At 46.5% G+C, this 21,642-nt stretch overlaps 1 protein-coding gene across 1 annotated transcript in view; it reads left to right on the forward strand.

Moving 5' to 3' along the window:
- The window catches only part of CHMP4B (charged multivesicular body protein 4B), a 43,425-nt gene extending 21,992 nt beyond the window's left edge, over positions 1-21,433 (forward strand). Inside the window, exons 2-5 of the mRNA XM_054467496.2 lie at positions 15,579-15,756; positions 18,061-18,175; positions 19,189-19,315; positions 20,560-21,433. Of these exons, the coding sequence (XP_054323471.1) occupies positions 15,579-15,756; positions 18,061-18,175; positions 19,189-19,315; positions 20,560-20,624 (485 nt within the window). The 3' untranslated portion in view covers positions 20,625-21,433. The remainder of the gene's footprint in view (positions 1-15,578; positions 15,757-18,060; positions 18,176-19,188; positions 19,316-20,559) is intronic.
- The last annotated feature ends 209 nt before the right edge of the window (positions 21,434-21,642 follow it).

Below are 21,642 nucleotides of genomic sequence, written 5' to 3' on the forward strand. Positions count from 1 at the left end.
GCCTCAGCCTCCCAAATAGCTATGACTACAGGTGTGCACCACCATGCCCGGCTAATTAAAAAAAAATTTTTTTCTTTGTAGAGACAGGGTCTTACTATGTTGCCTAGGCTGATCTCAAACTCCTGGCCTCAAGCGAACCTCCTGCTTTGGCCTCCCAAAGTGCTGGGATTGTAGGTGTGAGCCACCACGGCCAGCCAGAAATGATTTAGATTTGACCCACTCTGAAGTCCCTGAACTCCGTCTTCCTCATATGGATTTAGAGAATGTTAATTCAAACTTCAGGTGCTAACTTGAATTTTGAAGCCCATGGCCACACAGGAAGATCTGGGAGAATAGTTTCTCCCTCCCTGCCTTATCTTCTCTTCCCTGAGTTACTAGTCTCTCTGAGAAATGGCATCTCCACCACCTGGTTGCCCCAGCCAGGAACTTGGAACATATTCCTGACTCAGTCTCCATTTCCTTCTGTTGTACATTCAAACAGGTGATACAGGCCCATGGTCTTCCCTCTTGGTATCTCTCAAGTTCACCCTCTCCTGGGCAGCCCCTCTGCTGTGGCCTCAGTTCAGGCTCTTGAAATCCACACCCTCTGGATTATTGCAGTGGTTGCCAGCCCCTTCTTCCCACAGCAGCCAGAGGGATCTTTCTGAAATGTAAATCTGATCACGTTCCTGTCCTGCTTTGAATCTTTCAATGGCTTCCTGCTAACCCTGGGATAGATTCCAGCAGCTCCTTAACAAGACATCCAAGTCTGTCCTTGAGTTTCTCTCTTTAGCTTTTATCTTTCCTTGTTCCCTCCCCTATTTTCTCATGCCTCTCTTTTCCTGCTGCTTGGACATATTCCTCTGGGCTGTCTCCTACCATCCTTTAAAATGCATGATAACCCCAAAGGTTAATTTCCCCCCCTAGGCATCCACAGTACGTGTCCTGTGCTGACCTCTGTCATTGTATTACATTGTCCATATCTGCTGGCCTGTGAATTTCTTCAGCCCTGGGACTGTATCATTTTTGTCCCTAGTTCCCTAGCAGGGTATCATGAGCAAAGTGTAATTCCTGGTACAGTAGAATGAGCAAAGGAATTGCCTGTTTCATCTAAGCTGTTGCATCCTTTGTAGTATTGGTATGAAGTTGCTTCATCTTTTCTAGTATTGTCATGAAGTTGTTCATAATATCCCCTTTTTATCCTTTTAATTTTCCTGGAGTCTGTAGTGATATCACATCTGTCATTCTCGATACCGGTAATCTTTTTTTCCTGGTCAGTCTGGCTAGAAGTTCAATCTTGTTGAACTTCTCAAAGAGCCAGAATTTTATTTCATTGACCTTCTTTCTCTTTTGTTTCTTTTTTGTCTTTTATTGATTTTTCACTTTGATCTTTATTCCTTTTCTTCTGCTTACTTTGGATTTTGTTTGCCCTTTATTTGTATTTTTATTTTTTTTTGGAGACAGGTTATCACTCTCTCACCTAGGCTGGAGTGCAGTGGCACAATCATAGCTTACTGCAGCCTCAAACTCCTGGGCTCAAGTGATCTTCCTTGCCTCAGCTTCCCAAGTAGCTGGGACAGTACAGGTGCCCGCCACCGGCTAATTTTTGAAAAAAATTTTTAATAGAAATAAGGTCTTGCCACGTTGCTCAATCCCAAGCTGGTCTTTTTCTAGCTTGTTAAGGTGGAAGCTGAGGTCCATTTGAGATTGTTCTTTTCTAGTGTAGGCTTTTAGTTCCCTTAAGGTACCACATTGGTGGCATCCCACAAATTTTGATATGTTGTGTTTTTGTTTTCATTCAGTTCAAAATACTTTCTGATTTCCCATTTCATTTCTTCTTTGACCTATGGCTTATTTAGAAGTATATTATTTAGTTTCTAAATGTGTGGGGTTAATTTAACAGATTTTCTGTTCGTGATTCCTAATTTATTTTATTTATTTATTTTTTTTTGAGATGGAGTCTCGCTCTGTCGCCCAACCTGGGGTGCAGTGACGTGTTCTCGGCTCACTGCAATAACCTCCACCTCCTGGGTTCAAGCGATTCTCCTGCCTCAGCCTCCCGTGTAACTAGGACTACAGGCACATGCCACCACGCCCGGCTAATTTTTGTAGTAGAGACGAGGCTTCACCGTGTTGGCCAGGCTGGTCTTGAACTCCTGACCTCAAGGGATCCGCCCGCCTTGGCCTCCCAAAGTGCTGGGATTACAAGCGTGAGCCATCGTACCTGGCCTATGATTCCTAATTATTAAATTCCGTCCCAGGTGATAGAATTAATGAGATTCTTTAAAAATATTGCTCCACTGTCTTCTTGCTAGCATTGTTTTCTATGAGAAATCTTTGTCATCTTTATTTCAGTATATGTAATGTGTATTTTTTTCTTTGTCTGCTCGTAAGATTTTATTACTGATTTTGAGCACTTTTAATATGATGTGCTTTGGTATATGTGGTCTTCTTCATGTTTCTTAAGCTCCAGGGTCATTGAGCTTCTTGTATCTGTGGGTTTAAAGTTTTCATCAAAGTGGAAAATTTTTGGCTGTTATTTCTTGAAATATTTATTCACCTGCCCTCCTCCTTTGGGGACTCCAGTTACATGTATATAGGTTACTTGAAGTTATCCCACACCTCACTGCTGCTCTGCTGATGTTTAAAATTCTTTTTTGTCTCTGTATTTCATTTTGGATAGTTTTTATTGCTATTCAAGTTTACAAATCTTTTCATCAATGAAGTGTCTGATCTGCTGTTAATCCATGTAATAATTTTAATCTCTAGAAGCTCGATGTAGGTGTTTAAAAAATTTATCTTAGTCTATTTGTGTTGCTATTAAAGAAATACCAGAGGCTGGGGTATGTATAAAGAAAAGAGGTTTATTTGGCTTACAGTTCTGCAGGCTGTATGAGAAGCATGGTGCCAGCATCTGCTGCTGGCGAGGGCTCAGGCTGCATCCACTCATGGTGGAAGGTGAAGGGGAGCTTAGGTGAGAGGAGCTTAGAGAGAGGAGGAGGTGCCAGGTTCTTTTTAACAACCAGCTCTTTCGGGAACTGAGTAAGAACTCACTTACTCCTGGAGAATGGCATTAAGCCATTCCTGAGGGATCCGCCCCCATGATCCAGATGCCTCTCACTAGGCCCCACCTCCGACATTGGTGGTGAAATATCGACATGAGACTTGGCGGGGCCAAACAAACCGTATCCAAACCATAGCAAATATCTTCCCTGTTTCTCCTTCGCTTTTTAAGCATATAGACTATAGTTATAACTGTTTTAATCTCTTTGCTAATTTTGACATCTGTGTTAGTTTGGGTTACTTGCAATTTGTTGATTTTACTCTGCATCATGGGTGTTATTTACCCATTTCTTTGCATAAATGGTAGATTTTGATTAGATGTCAAATGTAAATTTTGCCTTGTTGGGTACTGAATATTTCTGTCATCCTATATTCTTTATGTTTTGGGGCCACAAGTTTTTGGTAACAGTTTGCCTTTTGGGTCTTGGGTCTAAGAATTATTAGGCAGGCCCAGAGCAGTGTTTATCTAGTATAGGGCTAGTTAATCCCTACTATTAAGACAAGGCCCTCCTGAAGGCCCTCCAAGAAGAATTATGAGGCTTTTCTAATCTAGCTGAGGAAGAGGCATTATGACTGGCCCCATGTGAGTATTTAATATTATTTATTCTCTGTTATCCTTTTGAGTGGTTCTTTCCCTGGCCTTAGATAGCTTTTTCATACAGGGGTGCTGATCAGTATTCTGCTGAAGACTTGAGGAGGACCCTCCGTGGCTCTCCAGGGTTTTCTGTCTCCATGCAGCTCTCTCCTCAGGTACTCTCATGAACTCCAGCTGCGTTGGTCTCCCCAGACTGTCAGCTCTATCTCATTAATTCAGGAAGTTGCTGGGCTCTGCCTGGGTTTTCCTTGCCTGCTCCTTGGCCTGGAAACTCTCAGCAATCAACTGGGTGTGATCGTAGGGTTCAACTTGGATCACTGTCCTTTTTTGCTTGATGTCCAGTGTCTCAAAAACTGTTAATTCATTTCTCGTGGGCTACGGATAAATCTAGTCCCTGCCATCCTGTCTTGGCTAGAAGCAGAAGGAAGAGTCTGGATTTGAATCCTGACTCTGCTGGTTGGTTATTCACAAGCTTTGAGATAATCTCTCTGGGCTTCAAGTCTCTTCATCTGTAAAATTGGCGAGTAAGACGAATTCCTTATTATCAGGATTAAATACAAGAATAAAATACGAGGCTCAGAACAGGTGTTAGTTCATGTGAGAAAGGAAGAACTGGCTGGGCGCGGTGGCTCACTCCTGTTATCCCAGCACTTTAGGAGGCCAAGGTGGATTGGATTGCTTGAGCTCAGGAGTTGGAGACCAGCCTGGGCTACAGCTATTTGGGAGGCTGAGATGGGAGGATCATTTGAGCCTGGGAGGTAGAGGTTGCAGTGCACTGAGATTGTGCCACTGCACTCCAGCCTGGGCAATAGAGCAAGACCCTGTCTTACAAAAACAAAAAAAACAGAAGAACCCAGGATCAAGATTTTTAAGATTTGAGCTTCAACCATTAGGAATTGAGAAGAGGGAAGGACCTAGGAAAAAAAAAACCTCAAGAAGGAATGGCCTCTGGGGCAAGGGAACCAGGCTAGGGGATCCCTCAAGGCTGACAGGAGAGAGGAATTTCAGAGAGAGGAGGGAGGCAGTGCCAGAACTTGTAAGGAGACGGAGGGTGAAGGTGTCTGTGTTCACATTCTAACTATAGTTACCTTTGCTTCCTGAGTGACATTGTGGCTCACATTGGATCTGAGTGCTACTTCCTCTGCCCAGTTGAAGCAGCTTAATTCAGAGGCTAAAGGGAGTTTCTGATCATTCTAACTCAGTTTGTGAAGCCAGTTAAAATAAGAAAGACTCCTTATTTCATTGGGCAGGAAAAACTTGATTATGTGAAGCAGTCAGGAAATGGAGCATATGGATGTTAATTACATTTTCTGGATCACACAAGATCAACCAGAAAGAGCCTTCTGTGTTTGTTTCAATCCTGTTACTGGAAATCTCAGAACTATGTGGGTTCACCTATTGTTAGAGCTCGAGGAAGACCTAGAGAGAGCACCTAATCCGCCCTTCCTGTGTCCTTGATGAGGAGTCTGAGGCCCTAGGAAATGAGGGGACTTGCCCAGTGACATACTTTAGTCATGGCAGAGTTGGAACTAGAAGCCAGATTCGGGATCACAGGACCCGTGTTGCAGGTTGTGTCTAGATACAAGTCTCCTGTTCGGGGCACCTGGCTTGGATTCCTCCTTGTCAAGTACCTTTAACTTTGTTACTTTGAGCAGGTTGTTGAACCTTTATGATATCAGTTGCCTGTCTTTAACTTGAACACAGCCTTAACTGCCTGAAGGCAAGGGATTATATCAGATAACTCCTAGCAGTTTCCTCCGGACGTAAGATTAGTGTCAGGTGTTACAGGGATTGGTCAGGACATGTAAATGAGTAATGTGTCCAGGTAGAAGTTGGTGGGCAGTGGTGGGCTCTGAGATGGACTGGAAAGTATGTGCCCCTTCCAAAAGGGATGGCTGCCGCTCTGCTCTAGTGGATCGTTGCTAGGTGGCAGTGTGGGCTCAGTGTTGCCAGATACTCCATCTTTACAAAAGGAAGCCAAAAATCTGGATTTTTATGTGCAATATGTAATATTCAAATTTACGTATTAAGACATGACTTAAGACATGGGACAAATGAAGACATATCTGTGGGCTGCATGGGCGCTCAGTTTTAGCCTCTGATCGCTGTTTAAATGAAATTCTGCAGCCTGGCTGGTGTCTAGGAAAGAACTTTGGCCTTGGATTGCAGGGCACAGGCTGAGTGACTATGGCCCTCACTAACCAGGGGGAGGTCAGTTTCCTTCCCAGTATCCTGGTTTCCCCCTCCTGGCTCTGAGTTATCTTGATCACCAAGAGCTACCCCAGGGCTGCCTGCTGGGTCTAGGAAGTGAAACCCCTTCTCTTCCTGATCAGCTGCCCTTTGGGGAGCAGGAGGAGGCAGTCCAGATAGGCCTTGCACCATTCCCTTTGGTGACCCTGACTCCCGTGGCCATTTCTCTCCTTCCTTATGCCCTGGGCCACGCCTGCTGACCCAGTCTGGAATAATCTGCTGCTTACTTTGGGTCTCTGCTACTTCCCTCCAGGTGTAGTCACAGGGGAGGTCCTAGGCTCATTGTCCCTAATCAATAATGCCCTGACCCTTTGGTTTTAGGGTTCTAGCAATTCCAGTGTGGGTTGACACAGGAAAAAAGTGGGCAAGTGACAGAGGTTCTTGTAGCTTTGGTCCCTGGGCCCTCCAGAATGTGGAGGAAAGGCTCTCTTAGGACCTGGGAAAAGATCTGGAAGCTATTATAGGGTGAGAGGATGGGGGCACCCACAAGTGAGGAAATGGCAGGGTCAAGTTGGGCGTTATGGAGTGCCCCTCCCTTCTCCCTGTCCCAGTGCTGTTAGAGGCACAAAGATGGAGGTTCCACCCTGGAGGAGCTTATGGTTTAGGGTAGACGTGAAGGAAGAAGACATTTATTCTTTAAAACAGGAAAAAAGCTCACAGCAAACTTTCCAGCTATGTAGAGTCATCGACCTAAGTGTAGAGAGGATGGTAATAATGGTTAGATTTTTATCCCATGTGCTTTTAACCAATTTAAAATCTACTAGAAAAAAAATTTTTTTCCAGGTAGAGGTTTTTGCTGCATACCGTCTGGACTGTCGCTAGTGGACAATTTGTGGGCAGAACAGGCAGCCCGCTGAATGCCTTTGGTGCCAGACTGCTGCTAACTTGTGGGGTCCATGGGGAGGGGAAGGCCTTCAGGGCTTTCAGATCCCCAGGCTCAGGCAGAAGCAGGCCCAGATGCCTGCTTGGTGCGGGGTAGACGCTCTTCTGCAAAGAAAGAACATGCCCTTTGCAGATAGGCAGCTTGGCTTTAATCCCAGGCCTGCCACTGCCTAACTGTCTGACTTGGGCAGGTGATAAACTCTTTGAGCCTCAATACTCTGACCTTTCAAGTGGGACAGTAATAGTACCTACCTCATAGATAGGTTGTTGGGAAGAACTAGTGAGCATGGAAAGTATCAATTTTTTATTGCCATGAAAGCACCAATCATGGCACCCAGGAAGCTTCTCATAAATGTTAGCTGCTGTTATATATTAACTTTTTCTCCACCATGCCATAACTGCATACTCTTTCTTAGACATACTGGGCTAGGAAAGGGGCCGTGTGGTGGCGGGCGCCTGTAATCCTAGCTCCTTGGGAGGCTGAGGCAGGAGAATTACTTGAACCTGGGAGGCGGAGGTTGCAGTGAGCGGAGATCGCGCCACTGCACTCTAGCCTGGGTGACAGTGTGAGACTCCATCTCAAAAAAAAAAAAAAAAAAAGGTGGAGGGGGACAGGACAGGGACAAGAAGATGCAGAGATCCCCAGAGACAATGCTGGACACAGGCAAGGAAAGAGAGGTGGGGGGGAAACAGGCAAGACAGAGGAGAGAATGCTCACATTCATCAAGTGTTTGCATAGTGATTATCTTTCTCGTCTGTCCTTAGGGTCGTGGTTTCACCCCCATCTTGCATCTGACAAACATGTTGAGAGATGTGAAATAACTTACCTGACACCCACCTTCAGGGCTGGGATTCTGGCCTGGTCTACTGGTACCAAGCCTCATATTCTTTTCTTTGTGCCCCAGTGCTGGCCGGCATCAGCCAAGGGCAGGGGTTGATGAAGCTGGCGTTGGCCAGATGATCAGGTGGTTTTAAATTGGTTTCTCCCAAGCTGTGTTTTACAGATGTCGGTGTGTGTCTTATTGGTTTTTCTTGTCTTTTCTTTCTCTTTCTTTTTTTTGGTGAGCCAGTTAGGTGTCGGTGTTTTCTTCCTATCAAAATAGGATCTGGGAAGTCCTGCAGTAAATAATACCAGTGACCAACATCTACATGTCATGCCCTGTGCCAGGTGCTTTACATACATACTTCATTTTAATCCTCACAATAACCCTATGAGGTGCATGTTGTTATCATGAGGGTTATTAGTGAGATTAAGTAATCTACTTGATGGTGGAGGTGAAACTCGAAGCTGGACAACTGGATTCCCTAAATGACCGTTGTAACTTGATGTGACCCAGCATTTCCTAAGCTTGTTTGACTGCAGAGTGTGTTTTATCATGCCTTTTACGGAGCACACTTTGTTTGTATTGTTTAAATGATTTGGAGTGTTTGATATTCTGTTAGGTTGTTAGTTGTGGGGCTTATTTCTTTCATCTTTGTCCCTTTCAAACAGATAAGGGACTTCTTTCTTTCTGTCTAGAATTTTCCCTTGCAGTGAGTACTGTACTCCCTATGTGTTTGCTGATGAAGTCAGCAGGGTTTCAGACTCCGATTTCCTGGTCATACACAAGTACTTATTTTACCATCTCTAAATGGAGTGCATTAGCTCCAGGCCACGGAGAGCAAATTAGAGGAACAGGGAGATACATCACAGAGAAGGAGGCTGCTCTGGAAAAAGCTGTCTGCACCTCTAGCCTGAACTCTCCAGCTGTGTGGGAATAAATACAGCAATGTCAGGGACAGCGTTCCAAGGCTTTTGCAGGATGAGGCACTTGTCTTGCAGGTGAGCCTGTGACACTGTCAGAGCAATGATGGACACAAAACAGCCTCTGTCTGGGCTTCCAATGTTCATTTTGTGCATTTTGGTTTCTGATAACTTTGTTTGCCCATGCTGTCCCAGGCACCCTCACACAGCGTAGAGAAATGAGAGCCTAGCCCTGCCCTGCCTTCTGAAACTGCAGGTGTATCAACAGCACTCATTAGGGGAAGGTATTCTTCAGCCAGCCCGATTAGCACCTCTTTCCCATTCTTTTTTTCCCCCCTTCTATCTGGGGACTTAGGAGAGCAAACCAGGTAGCTTTTTGGTTCTTTCATGTGTCAGCATGAGCTTTAAAATGGAGTTTATCAAGGGCAGGGTTTGGAAACTGGATGGAAGAACATTAGGCAGACTGTTTTCCTTATGGCACGGGGAACTGCTGATTTATTTGTAGCAACTAAATTTGGAGACAACAGACTTGAGGTGGTGGAAAGAGTCCTGGGCTGGAGACCTGGGTTCTAGTCTTGGTTCTTTCTCTGTCTCACTGTGCACTGCGGGGTCCTGGCAAGCTGTGCCACCTGTTCTGGACATCATTTTTCTCAGTTATCCAATGAGGGGTTAGTCTTCGTTATCTCCAAGAGCTCCTCAAGCTCCCTCTATTCTTGATGCCATGATCGTAACTCTTACTTAGTCAAAGTTTGGTGGGATCTCTAATGCCATGTGGTACGAGGATGGTCACTGATAACCATCTTTACAGGAGAATGGGTTTCTTTGACATTGGTGGTTAACTGTGTTGTTTTGACTTTGTGTCATCCGAGATCAGACAAGATTGGGCATGTTCAGGGTGGTATGGCCGTAGACTTGACTTTGAGTCTTTTCTTGCCCATACACACAGGGCAGATGACAGATCACAGATGATACCCCCATCACTTCCTCCGTCCAGCAGAGCAACCAGTGGCTTGAGGGCCAGGCATAGTTCTGGCTAAGGGCACCCTGAATATCTGAGTTTATTCACTGGCAGAATGAGCCAGGAGGGGCTATCTGAGCGATTGCTGGAGGCAGGCAAAGTGGGGCCCCCTCAGCCTTGCTCGGCTCCCTGCCTGCCAGTAGCCCTACTGGGACCAGGCTGCTGAGGGTTCTTCAGAACGCTCACTTAGGCTGGAGTCCTGGTGTTGCATTTGTGTGTAAGTGTCCTCAGGACCTCAGGAGTGTGTTCATTTGCTTTGCTGTTCATGCTGAGAGTGGGAAAGCAGCAGCCCTCTTCCCTCCCAGCCCTGTACCTTCTGTTAGATGACTTCAAATGTAGACTCTGGGGTCTTCAAAAGGACTGTAGACACTGCCGTTCGTTTAGTGAGAGCATATTATTGGGCCCTCCTTCCCTCCATGCCTGAATTTGTCTATACTAGTAATGAGTGTATAGTTATGACTTCTTGGCATCTATTGAGGTGCCCTGGGCTATTTGCCCCTATACTGAATGCCCCCAGATCTGGGACAGGCAGACTTGCCGTCCTCAGCAGCTTTTCAGAGAAGTTGTGTTTGACTAGGAGAAAGGAACATCCTGTCTAGTTGTATTGAACGGATGTGTTCTCTGAAAATGGTTTCTGTAATCACTAACTGTTGCCTCACAGAAAGGGTTTCCATCCTGGGTGAACATTTTTTTGACTGGTCTCTGCTTCTTACGGTATCTGTTCTGTATCCTTTCTCTTAAATAGCTGTTTGGAGGGGCTAATGAAGCAACTGTCTGGAGACCAATGTTTATTTCAACATGGTTGGAGTTGTTTTTGCTTCAGCTTTCACAGCCAATAAAGCTGGTTATTAGATTCTGTAATTGCTGCTGTAATTACTCTCTTGGAACTGGCAAAGGCATAATTAAATATGGAGATTCCAAGGACTGTTTTTTCCCATCTAAAAGCCACCTCTTAAACTTCTATTGGCCTGGGTTAGATTTCAATTGTTAAAGCCATTGTGTTTATAAATGACGCTGGGGGTTCTCTGGCAGAAAATGGGTTTCTTTAGACACCTCTTTTTCGAATATTTGATTTAGATGAACAGCTTCTCTTTAACTCGGTACTTGTTTTTTAATCTAACCATCAGGAATCTGGAGAAGTTAAGGCAAAACACTAAGAACCAGTATATATTTAATATTTATGAAAATATTGGGTTGGTTACAGATAGAAGCAAATTTCTGTGGTCAGAAATAAGGTTGGCATGGAGGAAGTTTTACTAAGTGTAATAGTATTCAAGAAGAATGGCGTTTTACTTGTGGAAGCACTCTAATACCTCTGAGCCTTTAGTTTGCCCTGTTACACCTCACCACCGGAGCCATGCATTTGTAAGACATAGGAGATGGTTCAAGTGCTGTGAATATTTGTCTACATCTGTTTCTGCAGCCCAGATGCTGACCCCATGTCTATTTTCAAGGTAACTTTACTCATGAAGCATGTTTAGGTGTTTCTGTGGGGGAAAATTAATCATGTAGCCTTTCTCTTTGGAGTTCTCAACTAGTTGAGAAACACAGACAGCAGATGGATCTAGATAAGAAAAATCGACATCCTGGAGAGTTCACTGCATAGAGGGGAAGAGGCTGTGTGAACCCTGCAGGCAGGAAGGGGAGTCCTGGGGGGATACCCCGGGACTGTCCCTCATACTGTTTGCTCAGGTCCTGTCCCAAGTATGAGAGAGCACACCTTACAGCCGGGTGCTTATGGGAAGTCCCTGTTTTATGGGCCAGGAGGAATGCAGTGGAAGGATGCTGTCAAATGATTGTTCTAGCCTGTGTTCCAGTAAGACGTCAATTCTGTGGGTCAGAGGTGCACGGGAGATAAAATATGGGTGGATCCCCCATGAAGAACCCTGGATAGAATACATGAAAACCTTGTAAGACAAATGAAATTGGAGGTTCAATTTAGTAGATACTAAGCACTTACTGTGTATCAGTCATTGTGCTGGATTGCTGATCTGCAAAGATGAATAATATCAGCATTATTTCATTTGGGGTGGGGATGGGCTGTTGGTTTCCTCCCTGGTATATTTGCGTATTTGTTTCCAGATCATTTATTTGGGGGATTTTAGAAGTGGGAGGTGGAGGTCAGAGGAAGTTAGGATTGGCATACAAGGAGTCACTGCCAATGGAAAATGTATTGGAGAAAAAGCAGTTCTAAATCTATGATGTTAATAGGGAAATAACTTTGGTTTTAAATATAAGAATGTAGCTGACTGTATAAAATCAGTTTCATAAGCATTTTACCAAGCTCCTGCTACACTCGGGACGCTGAAAAGCAAGGCAGCTCTGTCAAAGAGTGTTTGCTCTTTTTCTTTTTTTGAGACGGAGTCTCGCTCTGTCGCCCAGGCTGGAGTGCGGTGTCGTGATCTCGGTTCTCTACAAGCTCTGCCTCCCGGGCTCACGCCATTCTCCTGCCTCAGCCTCCCAAGTGGCTCGGACCACAGGCACCTGCCACCACACCTGGCTAATTTTTTTGTATTTTTAGTAGAGATGGGGTTTCACCGTGTTAGCCAGGATGGTCTCGATCTCCTGACCTTGTGATCCACCCACCTTGGCCCCTCAAAGTGCTGGGACTACAGGCGTGAGCCACTGCGCCCGGCCGAGTGTTTGCTCTTATGAACGGTCTCAGAGTCACTTGCTGTCGTTCTGAGCCCGTGAGGAAGAGCATAGAGCTGTGAGTTACACAGACTACTCCCCTCCTCGCTTGGCACAAGGATGACTTGGGTGAGCTGCATCACCTTTCTGATCCCCAGCCTCCTTGTTCATTTGGGATCTCTGGATGATTAAATGAAATAGGAGGCGGATGGGACTGCTGTTGCTTGTTCACCATCACGCAGCAGGCTCTTGGAAGGCCTTGGTGAATCTTTTTTTTTTCCCGCTCCCGAGATGGAGTCTTGCTCTGTTGCCCAGGCTAGAGTTCAGTGGCATGGTCTCAGCTCACTGCAGCCTCCACCTCCTGAGTTCAAGCAATTCTCCTGCTTCAGCCTCCCAAGTAGCTGGGACTACAGGTGCGTGCCACCATGTTTTTGTATTTTTAGTAGATATGGGGTTTCACCGTGGTGGCCAGGCTGGTCTTGAACTCCTGACCTCAGGTGATCCACCCACCTCGGCCTCCCAAAGTGGTGGGATTACAGGCGTGAGCCAGCGTGCCTGGTCTGGAAGGCCTTGGTGAATCTTAATGATGGGCTGGGCTGTGGGTGATGGAGCTGGCTGGAGGGGAGTTGGGAAAGGGGCACCTGTGGGACATTGGCACTTGATCTTGGAAGGATTCACAATCACTTGGTGATTAGAGTATGTCTAGGGTATGGCTTTTGTGGAAAAGGAACACAGCACCAAGGAAGTCACAGGAAGCAGGCCAGCAGCCCCACGCCCTGGGGCACTTACAGGACTCTCCCAGGACCTCTTCCCTCTGACATTACTGATGGCAAAGGCGGTTCTGTAGACCTTGTGCTAGGGCTCCCGGGACTTGGGCTTGTAGAGAGAATTCTAACGTCTTGCCTCTGCAGGACCTGGCAGGCCATATTAAACCATATGGCAAAGGGAGCTACTGAGGATTTTTCAGCAAAGGAATGGTTGGATTTGCATTCCCTCTTCTGTGTTCCCACAGTCCCCATGTCACTTCCTGCAGGACTGGACGATCCCACCAGGGCAGTATCCTACCTTTTTCATTAAGTTGGGGGACATAACGTAATGGCAGGGCAGGGACTTTCGGGTTCCATACCTGGTTTAAGTCCCCTCTCTGCCAGTTACCTGGACTGAGTCACAGGGCATCTCTGAACCTCAGTTTCCTCATCAACTAACCTTATCATCTAACCTTAAAGGGTCGCTATTTTGAGGCCCTTATGAAGTGAGCATGACTTAGTGCTAACAGAAGGTGAGAGTGAAGGTCTCGAGGATCCCCTGGTGTGACTGCAGGATGGGTTTCTTGAAGTCTTGGGCCATTCCGGCCTACATCAGAATCAAGGGAGATGACGGATTCAGTGGCTTTTCAGATTTTAATGAGGCACATTTCATTGTTGTTCAGATGTTTTACGAGTTCTCTTTATGTGTATATGTATGTATTTTGGTCAGCATTTGTTGGAAAGACTGGCTGGGAGAATTTTTCTGCTGCTTTTGGAGGAACTGTGTGCTATACGCAGGCCAAGCCGTTTTCCCTTGGCAAATGGTCCTTAGGACGGAATCCCAGGCCAACAGGGGGTGTGAGTAGAAGGAGCATGGGACCTATTCATGTGACATATGGAGAAACCACAGCCTCATGGGGGAGGGGGTTTTGACCTCCAGTCTGCAGGAGATGGCCGTGGTCCAGAACTCCAGGACACGGGGGAGTGTGCGTGCTGAGTGCATGTGTGTGTGAGGCTAGTGCTCCTGACCCAGTCCAGTCCAGCTCAGCCATTTCTTCTGACAGAGTCTGTGCTAAGCCTCCTTCCTAGCTTTTGATGCCTATTGCAGGGGAGCAAAAAATAGTTCCCTTCTAGTTTCTTTGGCTGGGCTACAAACTAAATTGATATAAGACAGATTAACAAGAGAAAAACCATATTTAGTTACATATGTACATGTGGAAATCCCACAAAATATGAGACTTGAAGAAGAGTCAGATGCTTGAAGCTTATATAGCATCCTAAGCTACAGAAAAGAATAGGGGCTTGGGGGTTGTTGTGGGGGACACAACTTATGGGAGGGTGAAGGGAAGAATTACTGTATGGTGAATAAAGGATGTGTTGTTATGCAGATACAAGGTCTCTTAGGTAATAAAAGTTGTCTGGAGCAGCCCTCTTCCTGGCACAGATACTTTTAGTAATGTAGATTTTCTTCTTAAATGTACTGTTTTTTTTTTTTTTAAACAAAAGGACAGCTTTTTGAGCTACTCTAGTTTCTTAGAATAACCAGCTCAAAATATGCCAAAGAAGTATATTTTGGGGGAGTGGTATATTCTGGTCTCCTACAGTCATATTTTGGGGTGGTGTGTCCTGTGCCCCAACATCATCTAAGATGTGTGCTAAAGATATTTTTCAGTGTGAAGAGTGGAACTGAGACCGTGAGGGGAAGGAAATCTGGGTTTCAAGTTGGGAGATGTGGTTTTGGTCCCAGTTGTGCCACAGATTCACCTTGGTCCAATTGCTTGCCTTGTCTGGACCTTAACATGAGATGATCTCCATGGTCTCAGCGTGCTAGGAAGCCAAGGTAGATGATGCCACTGACCCAGCCAAATGGCCAGACTCTAGGTTTGGCTGTGGCAAGGAGTTCTGTCTGGCTTGTTAGTTTAGTCTTGTTTTCGATGATGGAGGATGCTGTAGTAGCCATCTTCAGACATGGGGCTTCTTGCTTTTGAATACATTTCCAGAAGGAAATTAAAATTAGTGGGTCAGAGGGTAAGAACATCGTGATGGTTGTTGCTGTGTGTTGCCGTGTTACTTTTTGGAAGCATTGTAACAATTTACAGAGTTGTTGGCTATGAGTGAAATAGCATTTTTAACCCAAACTGATCTAGTATTTGGTGTAGTCATTATATTTATGATTTCTGTAATTTAGTTGGCATAAAATAGTACTTTAAAGTTGCTTTATAATAATGAGAGCTGCTTTTTTTGAGGGGCATTTGACGAATGTGCCAGGTGTTTACATACAGTATGTCATCTGCTGCTCACACTGACCCCATCTGGGAAGCCAAGTAGCTCATCTGAGTCTGTGAGCTGGGCTTTGACCCTAAGGGAGTTTGACCCCAGAGCATCTTCTTCCTCGGGTGGCCTGTCCATGCTTTGACTTGTGTGTGTGCGTGGTTACCCGAGGGTTGAACTTTGGCTTGTGTGCTTGTTTACTGGCCGTGTTTTGAGGTATGTGAATTTTATGTTTTTGTAGAAAATTGAATGTGCTCTTTGTGTAGAATTTATGAACCCTCTGCTATAGTGGAAGCAGCAACAGAGGTGCTTCCAGTAGAGTTGGGGAAAAGACTCAGTGACACTAGAACCTCACCCTGTGCCGGGACTCTCTGAAACCCTGTTTTCTCCCTCATGCAGCGGCCCTCCAGGCACTGAAGCGTAAGAAGAGGTATGAGAAGCAGCTGGCGCAGATCGACGGCACATTATCAACCATCGAGTTCCAGCGGGAGGCCCTGGAGAATGCCAACACCAACACCGAGGTGCTCAAGAACATGGGCTATGCCGCCAAGGCCATGAAGGCGGCCCATGACAACATGTATGTGTCCACCCGCCCCTGCGCCACAGGGCAGTGCTAGTCCCGGAATGCCTCGTACCCAGGCCATGGCCTTGGGTAGACGGATCCCTTGACTTACCTATTTGAGCACCTGAGTTTGTTTTAATTCTCATTCTTTTTTGGAACTCCGAAAATGGATGATGTGCCTTTGGAAGCAGATCTCATGGGATGCAAAAATACTTTCTGAATAATTCAGGGTTATTGTGATGAGCATAGTTTCAAGCTGGAAAGGCCTTTAGAAGGTCCTCTTGTCCAGACCTGTGAATGTGAAGGTGGGGAAGCTGTGTCCCAGAGAGGGAAGCTGATTTGCCCTGTGTGACATGGGAGCTTGGCTAGAACTGGGATTAGAATCGGTGCCTATGATTTTTCCCTGATGCTGTCAGGGGCCCTGAAACGTGTGGTTCATCCAAGGGCTTTGGATCTCTCTGTTCCTATGTCTGCTTTTGATGGCGTTTTCTGCCTCCTCCCTTGCTCTCTGGCTGTAGCTGTCATATTGATAGTGATCTTGCCCTCAGCAGTCCTTCTTCCCCTGTATGGCTACCTGTCATGGCAGTGACCTAAGAAACTAGATAACCAAGCTTGTTACAGTTGTAACTAAAGGCCAAGGTAAGGAGGCTCCAAATGAAGTCCTCTCTCATGAATACAATCCGCATTTGGGCTGGGCGAGGTGGCTCATGCCTATAATTCCAGCACTTTGGGAGGCTGAGGCAGGCAGATCACCTGAGGTCAGGAGTTCGAGACCAGCCTGGCCAACATAGTTGAAACCCCATCTCTACTAAAAATACAAAAATTAGCTGGGTGTCGTGGCATGCGCCTGTAATCCCAGCTACTGGAGGCTGAGGCAGGAGAATCGTTTGAACCCAGGAAGCGGAAGTTGCAGTGAGCCAAAATTGCGCCACTGCACTCCAGCCTGGGCGAAAGAGTGAGACTCCATCTCAATTAAAAAAAAAAAAAAAAATTCAGAAAATCTGTATTTGTTGTAGTGCTCATATTTGGCAGCATATATTTGGGGGTGCTAGGAGCCTTTTTTGCTTCCTTTTGGGTACTCAGCTGTGCTGTCCAATGGGTGGGAAAATGCACCCTCTGGGCTTGCCATCTATTTTTGTAAATAAAGTTTTATTATTTGAGACAAGGTCTTGCTGTGTCTGTCACCTGGGCTGGAATGCTGTGGCCCAATCCTAGCTCACTGCACCCTCAAAATCCTGGGCTCAAGCCATCCTCCCACTTCAGCCTCCTGAGTAGCTAGGACTACAGGTGTGTGACATCATGCCTGGCTAATTTTTAAAATTTTTTGTAGGGATGGGGTCTCACTGTGTTGCCCAGACTGGTCTCAAACTTCTGGCCTCAAGTGATCCTCCCTCCTGGGCCTCTCAAAGTTTTGGGATTACAGGTGTGAGTCACTGTGCCTGGCCTTAAAAGTTTTGTTGAAATACAGTCATGCCCCTTAATTTACATATTGTCTGTGGCAGCTTTTGTGCTACGTAGCAGGGTTAAGTATTTGCAACAGAGACTGTCTGGCCATAAATTCTAAAGTATTTACTATCTGGCCCTTTGCAGAAAAAGCTTGCTGATCTTGCTTTAGAAATGTGAGGTTGCAGGAGAAGTAGCCTTCAAATAAATGAGGTTTTGTCTGAGGGTGGATGTTCATTGGACCGAGCTGCTTGAATGAGAACCATATATGCTTCATTTCTGTGTTCTCCTAGAAACCTAGCAGAGTGCAGCTCATTAAATACTGTGCAAATGTTGACATATATGTGTATATATTGGCTTGAGTAAATATAGGTTTATATGATTGTCAGCGTGTAGAAGAAAATTCTGCATATTTGCAGAATTTGCCTTTCCTTTGGGGTCCTAGAGGATCCATAGGTGGACTGAGTAGATGGAAGGCCCATTAGACGGCATGGCTGTCTTCTGTGATTTGTGCTTTTACTTCCCCCTGTACAGAGTTACCCCTCGACTTGAAAAAGAGCTATTGGCCCAGGAGTTAAAGCCCTGCGGTCTTATCTGATACCTTTACTAATTTGCATGTAGGACCTTGATAGTGCCACCTGTAGGGTGTTGGACTGGGTAGTGTCTTAAAGACATTCCCGTCCCCTTGAGTCTATGATTCTCTATTTTAAAGGGGAGGAGGCAATAATGCCAAGTAACCCCTCACAGGGAGTCATTGCAGGGGGTGTGGCTGGGAAGCTGATTGTGTGGGGCCCAGTTTCTGCTCCTGCTTTGCCTTGCAGGCACTCTTTACGCAGCCTAATCAATTGATATGATACCTGTCCATTGCATTTGCAGGGACATCGATAAAGTTGATGAGTTAATGCAGGACATTGCTGACCAGCAAGAACTTGCGGAAGAGATTTCAACAGCAATTTCAAAACCTGTAGGGTTTGGAGAAGAGTTTGATGAGGTGAGTAGTTTTGTACAGATCCCATAAGCTTCCCAAATGACACCCTGAGGCTGTCCCTTGATGTGCTCTTGAAGGCTCTCAGCAGGGAGCATTTGGACTTGGACAGAGACAGGGCATGGTGTTAACCCTCCCTGAATTCTACATTTTGAGGGACACTTTCCCTATTTGGGGTAGAAGCTTAGGTAGGGTAAAGGAACATTCGTCAGGACCCTTCAGCAGGTTTCAGGTCACTAACTGATTTGAACAAGTAGCTAGCCTGCACCTTTCCAGGGTGGGGCCTGGCACAGAGCTGGGCAGCAGAGATGACCATGCCCTGGAGAAGTTCACAGGATTTGCCCTGAGACAGCTCCAGCATGAGGGAAAGGTAGAGCAAGGAGGGGGCACTTACCCCTGACCCGGGGTATCTGTCTGGATCTCGGCCACCTGCCAGTTTCTTCTGTAGCAATTTGGGACCTTGAGTCTCTTAGGTTTTTAAAATACGGTACCAGCCCCTGTTGAAGGTACTTCACTGTGTGCTAGATTTGTGTCTCCTGAAGGTCAGGTCCTTTCTGCTGGACCTTTCTTTGTGCTTTCTGACCCCCGCTGTGTAACTGAGAAAACAGCCTACAGCTCTTACCTTTGGCTCTCAACACCAGGGTTTTCATGTTTTCACACTGGAGTTTGATGGATGAATCGAGTTCATTTCAAATCAGCAAACATTTCTGAGCATTCACTCGTGTGCCCAGCTCTGAGCCAAAGAAATAGGAAGGCAAAGATATGATCCCCTCTCCCAGATGCTTACAATCTAGTGCAGGACACCAGAGGTCTACATCAGTGATGTGCAGCAGTGATACGTTCCCCAGTAGAAGCTGCTTTAGGATATTTGAATCACAGGGTCTGGAACCTGGAGTTCACCTCCCTGCAGACCTTCTCAGAGGGGTGTGTGTCTCCATGAGCATTAATTAGGTAGGAGGCATGACCGCGGGGGCTGGGATTCCCAGGGAGGGCACTCACTTTGTGTTTCCTTTTACTAGGATGAGCTCATGGCGGAATTAGAAGAACTAGAACAGGAGGAACTAGACAAGAATTTGCTGGAAATCAGTGGACCCGAAACAGTCCCTCTACCAAATGTTCCCTCTATAGCCCTACCATCAAAACCCGGTGAGTGCTTCTAGAGTCATGATACACCCATGAGGTCATGTGGCGGGTGATCTTGTGGTCAGTTGGCTTTGGTTTGTGTCCTGAGCTTGCCCAAGATTGAGAACCAGACAGGATCCATTGTAGTGGCCACAGAGGCCATGTCACCTGGCTTTTTCTGGTTTCTCTCTGGAGCAGGGTTTCTTAATCTTGACAGTATGGACATGGCCGGATACCTCTCTGGGCCGAGAGATGGAGGGTGGGGGCGGGGTTGTCTGGTGCACTGTGGATGTCCAGCACCATCCCTGGCCTCTGCTAGATGCCAGTAGCAACCGCCCTGAGTTATGTCAACCGAAAATGTCTTTAGACATGGCCAAATGTCCCTTGGTAGGGGTTGGGAGGATCACCCCCAGTTGACAGCCTCTTTTGTAGAATGATTTTTCCTATTTCACTAAAGAAGAGAAAGTTCCAGGCACTGTGAGAACATGTGAGAGCGTGAGTCCAGGACAGCTCTTTCCCCCTCTCTAGCATCCTGTGCTGTGCACACCTGCAAAAGCCCCGGCCCCTAGAGGCAGCCCCTGGGGGAAGGAAACAGCTTTGACTCCTTTAGAGACCTGATTCTATAAAACCTTCGTTTCCTCCCTTCAATTCTTCCCTTCCCCCATCCCCTCGCACAATATTTCACCCCCAGGTAGAAGTAATCCACACAGAACTTCCAGAAAAAGTGAGGCAATTTGATGTGGCATGAGAGAGAACCCTGGGGGCAGTGCATGACCAGCTGTGGTCACCTCCCTCTCCCGTGTATAAAGAGGAAACGGCCCCCTCAAGTAGAGTCAGCTGCCTGGAGTCCTGTGTAGGCAGAGGCCGTCAGGCAAGCCTCCTGGAGCTGTGTGGCCGTGGGTCAAGCCACTTGAGGTGGAGTTGGCAAGGATTAGATCTCTTGTGGGGTTCTTCCCACTGTCCTCCCACTTTGGAGGCTCTGGGACCGAAGCCTCGTGGGAATCCTGAGGGCCTCTGTGTACAATCCTTGTTTGGTCTGGGCCTGCTGGAGGCGGAGGGTGGGTGCTGCCAAACTGTGCTTGGTTTTCCAGAGTTGTATGTTGCAGCTTTCAGGCACCAAGGAGCAGTCTGCCTACAGCCTGGAGAGGAGGCTGGCCACAGGGCAGGGCTGTTTGACAGACACCATGGAGCACAGGCAGCCCTCATTTCCGGCCAGAACATGTTGAACGCACCAGTCATCCTAAATAGCCTTTTCTGTCTTCACACAGCCAAGAAGAAAGAAGAGGAGGATGACGACATGAAGGAATTGGAGAACTGGGCTGGATCCATGTAACGGGTCCAGCACGGGCTGGGCCCAGACAGACTGTGGTGGCCTGCGCAGCGAGCAGGCGTGTGCGTGTGCGGGGCAGGCAGGATGTGGTGCAGGCAGGTTCCATCGCTCTAGACTCTCACTCCAAAGCAGTAGGGCCGTGTTGCTGCTGACTCTCTGCATAGCATGGTCTGCACCTGGGGGGACGGGGGGGAGGGAGGGGGGCGGGTGGGGTGGGAAGTGCCTGCTGTTTATAATGTTGAATTTCTGTAAAATAAACGGTATTTGCAAATCCAACATTGAGCTTCTGGACTATGCTGACTCCACTGCTGAATCCTCAATGGAAAGGGTCAACCGGTTGCAGTTGAAATGACCTGAAATGTAGCCTCTGTCCTTGTAAGTCAGTTGACTTGCCGCACATCTCTTTGTGTACTTGTATGGTACTGGCAGAAAAGTCATTTTTCAAAAGCCATAGGCTTTTCCTTGCCCTTAGCTGTAATAATGCATCTGATTTTGATTTCCTCCAGAGCTGTGTTTCTGTCCATCACCTGTGTATTGGCCCTGTGTTTACCAGTCTGGCCCACTCCTCACCCCCTTGCTCCCCTGGTCTTCTGGAGTTTGTGACATTGATTTGAAATGGATGGTGTTCTCTTGAGAGCAAGTGAGATTGTTAGAATTAAGTTCCAGCTATACAGTTTTCTAATATAGCTATAAGGTCCTTGTTGCTGTTTGTGATAACTGATAGATAACTCATTGGAAACATGTGCATACATTTATATTCAGATGAAATTATGGTTTGCACTGTCTATTAAATATCTCGATTAATTTTCATACTTTGCTGTTGTGTTTAATCTATCATTTGCCTCGGGAGCTGACCCTTTCCAGACCAGCAAGGTGTACAGTGGAGTCTGGAAGCATGGAAGACTTAACCATGACATGCGTCAACTGTTTGAACCAAAGAGCAGAGGTTGTCTCACTAGAAGTCTGTTCAAGTTCTAGATTGGCCCTCACCTTGCCTGGGGACTCTTTGGGTACAGTTCAG

Source organism: Pongo pygmaeus, chromosome 21, assembly GCF_028885625.2.
Source record: "Pongo pygmaeus isolate AG05252 chromosome 21, NHGRI_mPonPyg2-v2.0_pri, whole genome shotgun sequence".
NCBI classification, from domain to species: Eukaryota; Metazoa; Chordata; class Mammalia; order Primates; family Hominidae; genus Pongo; species Pongo pygmaeus.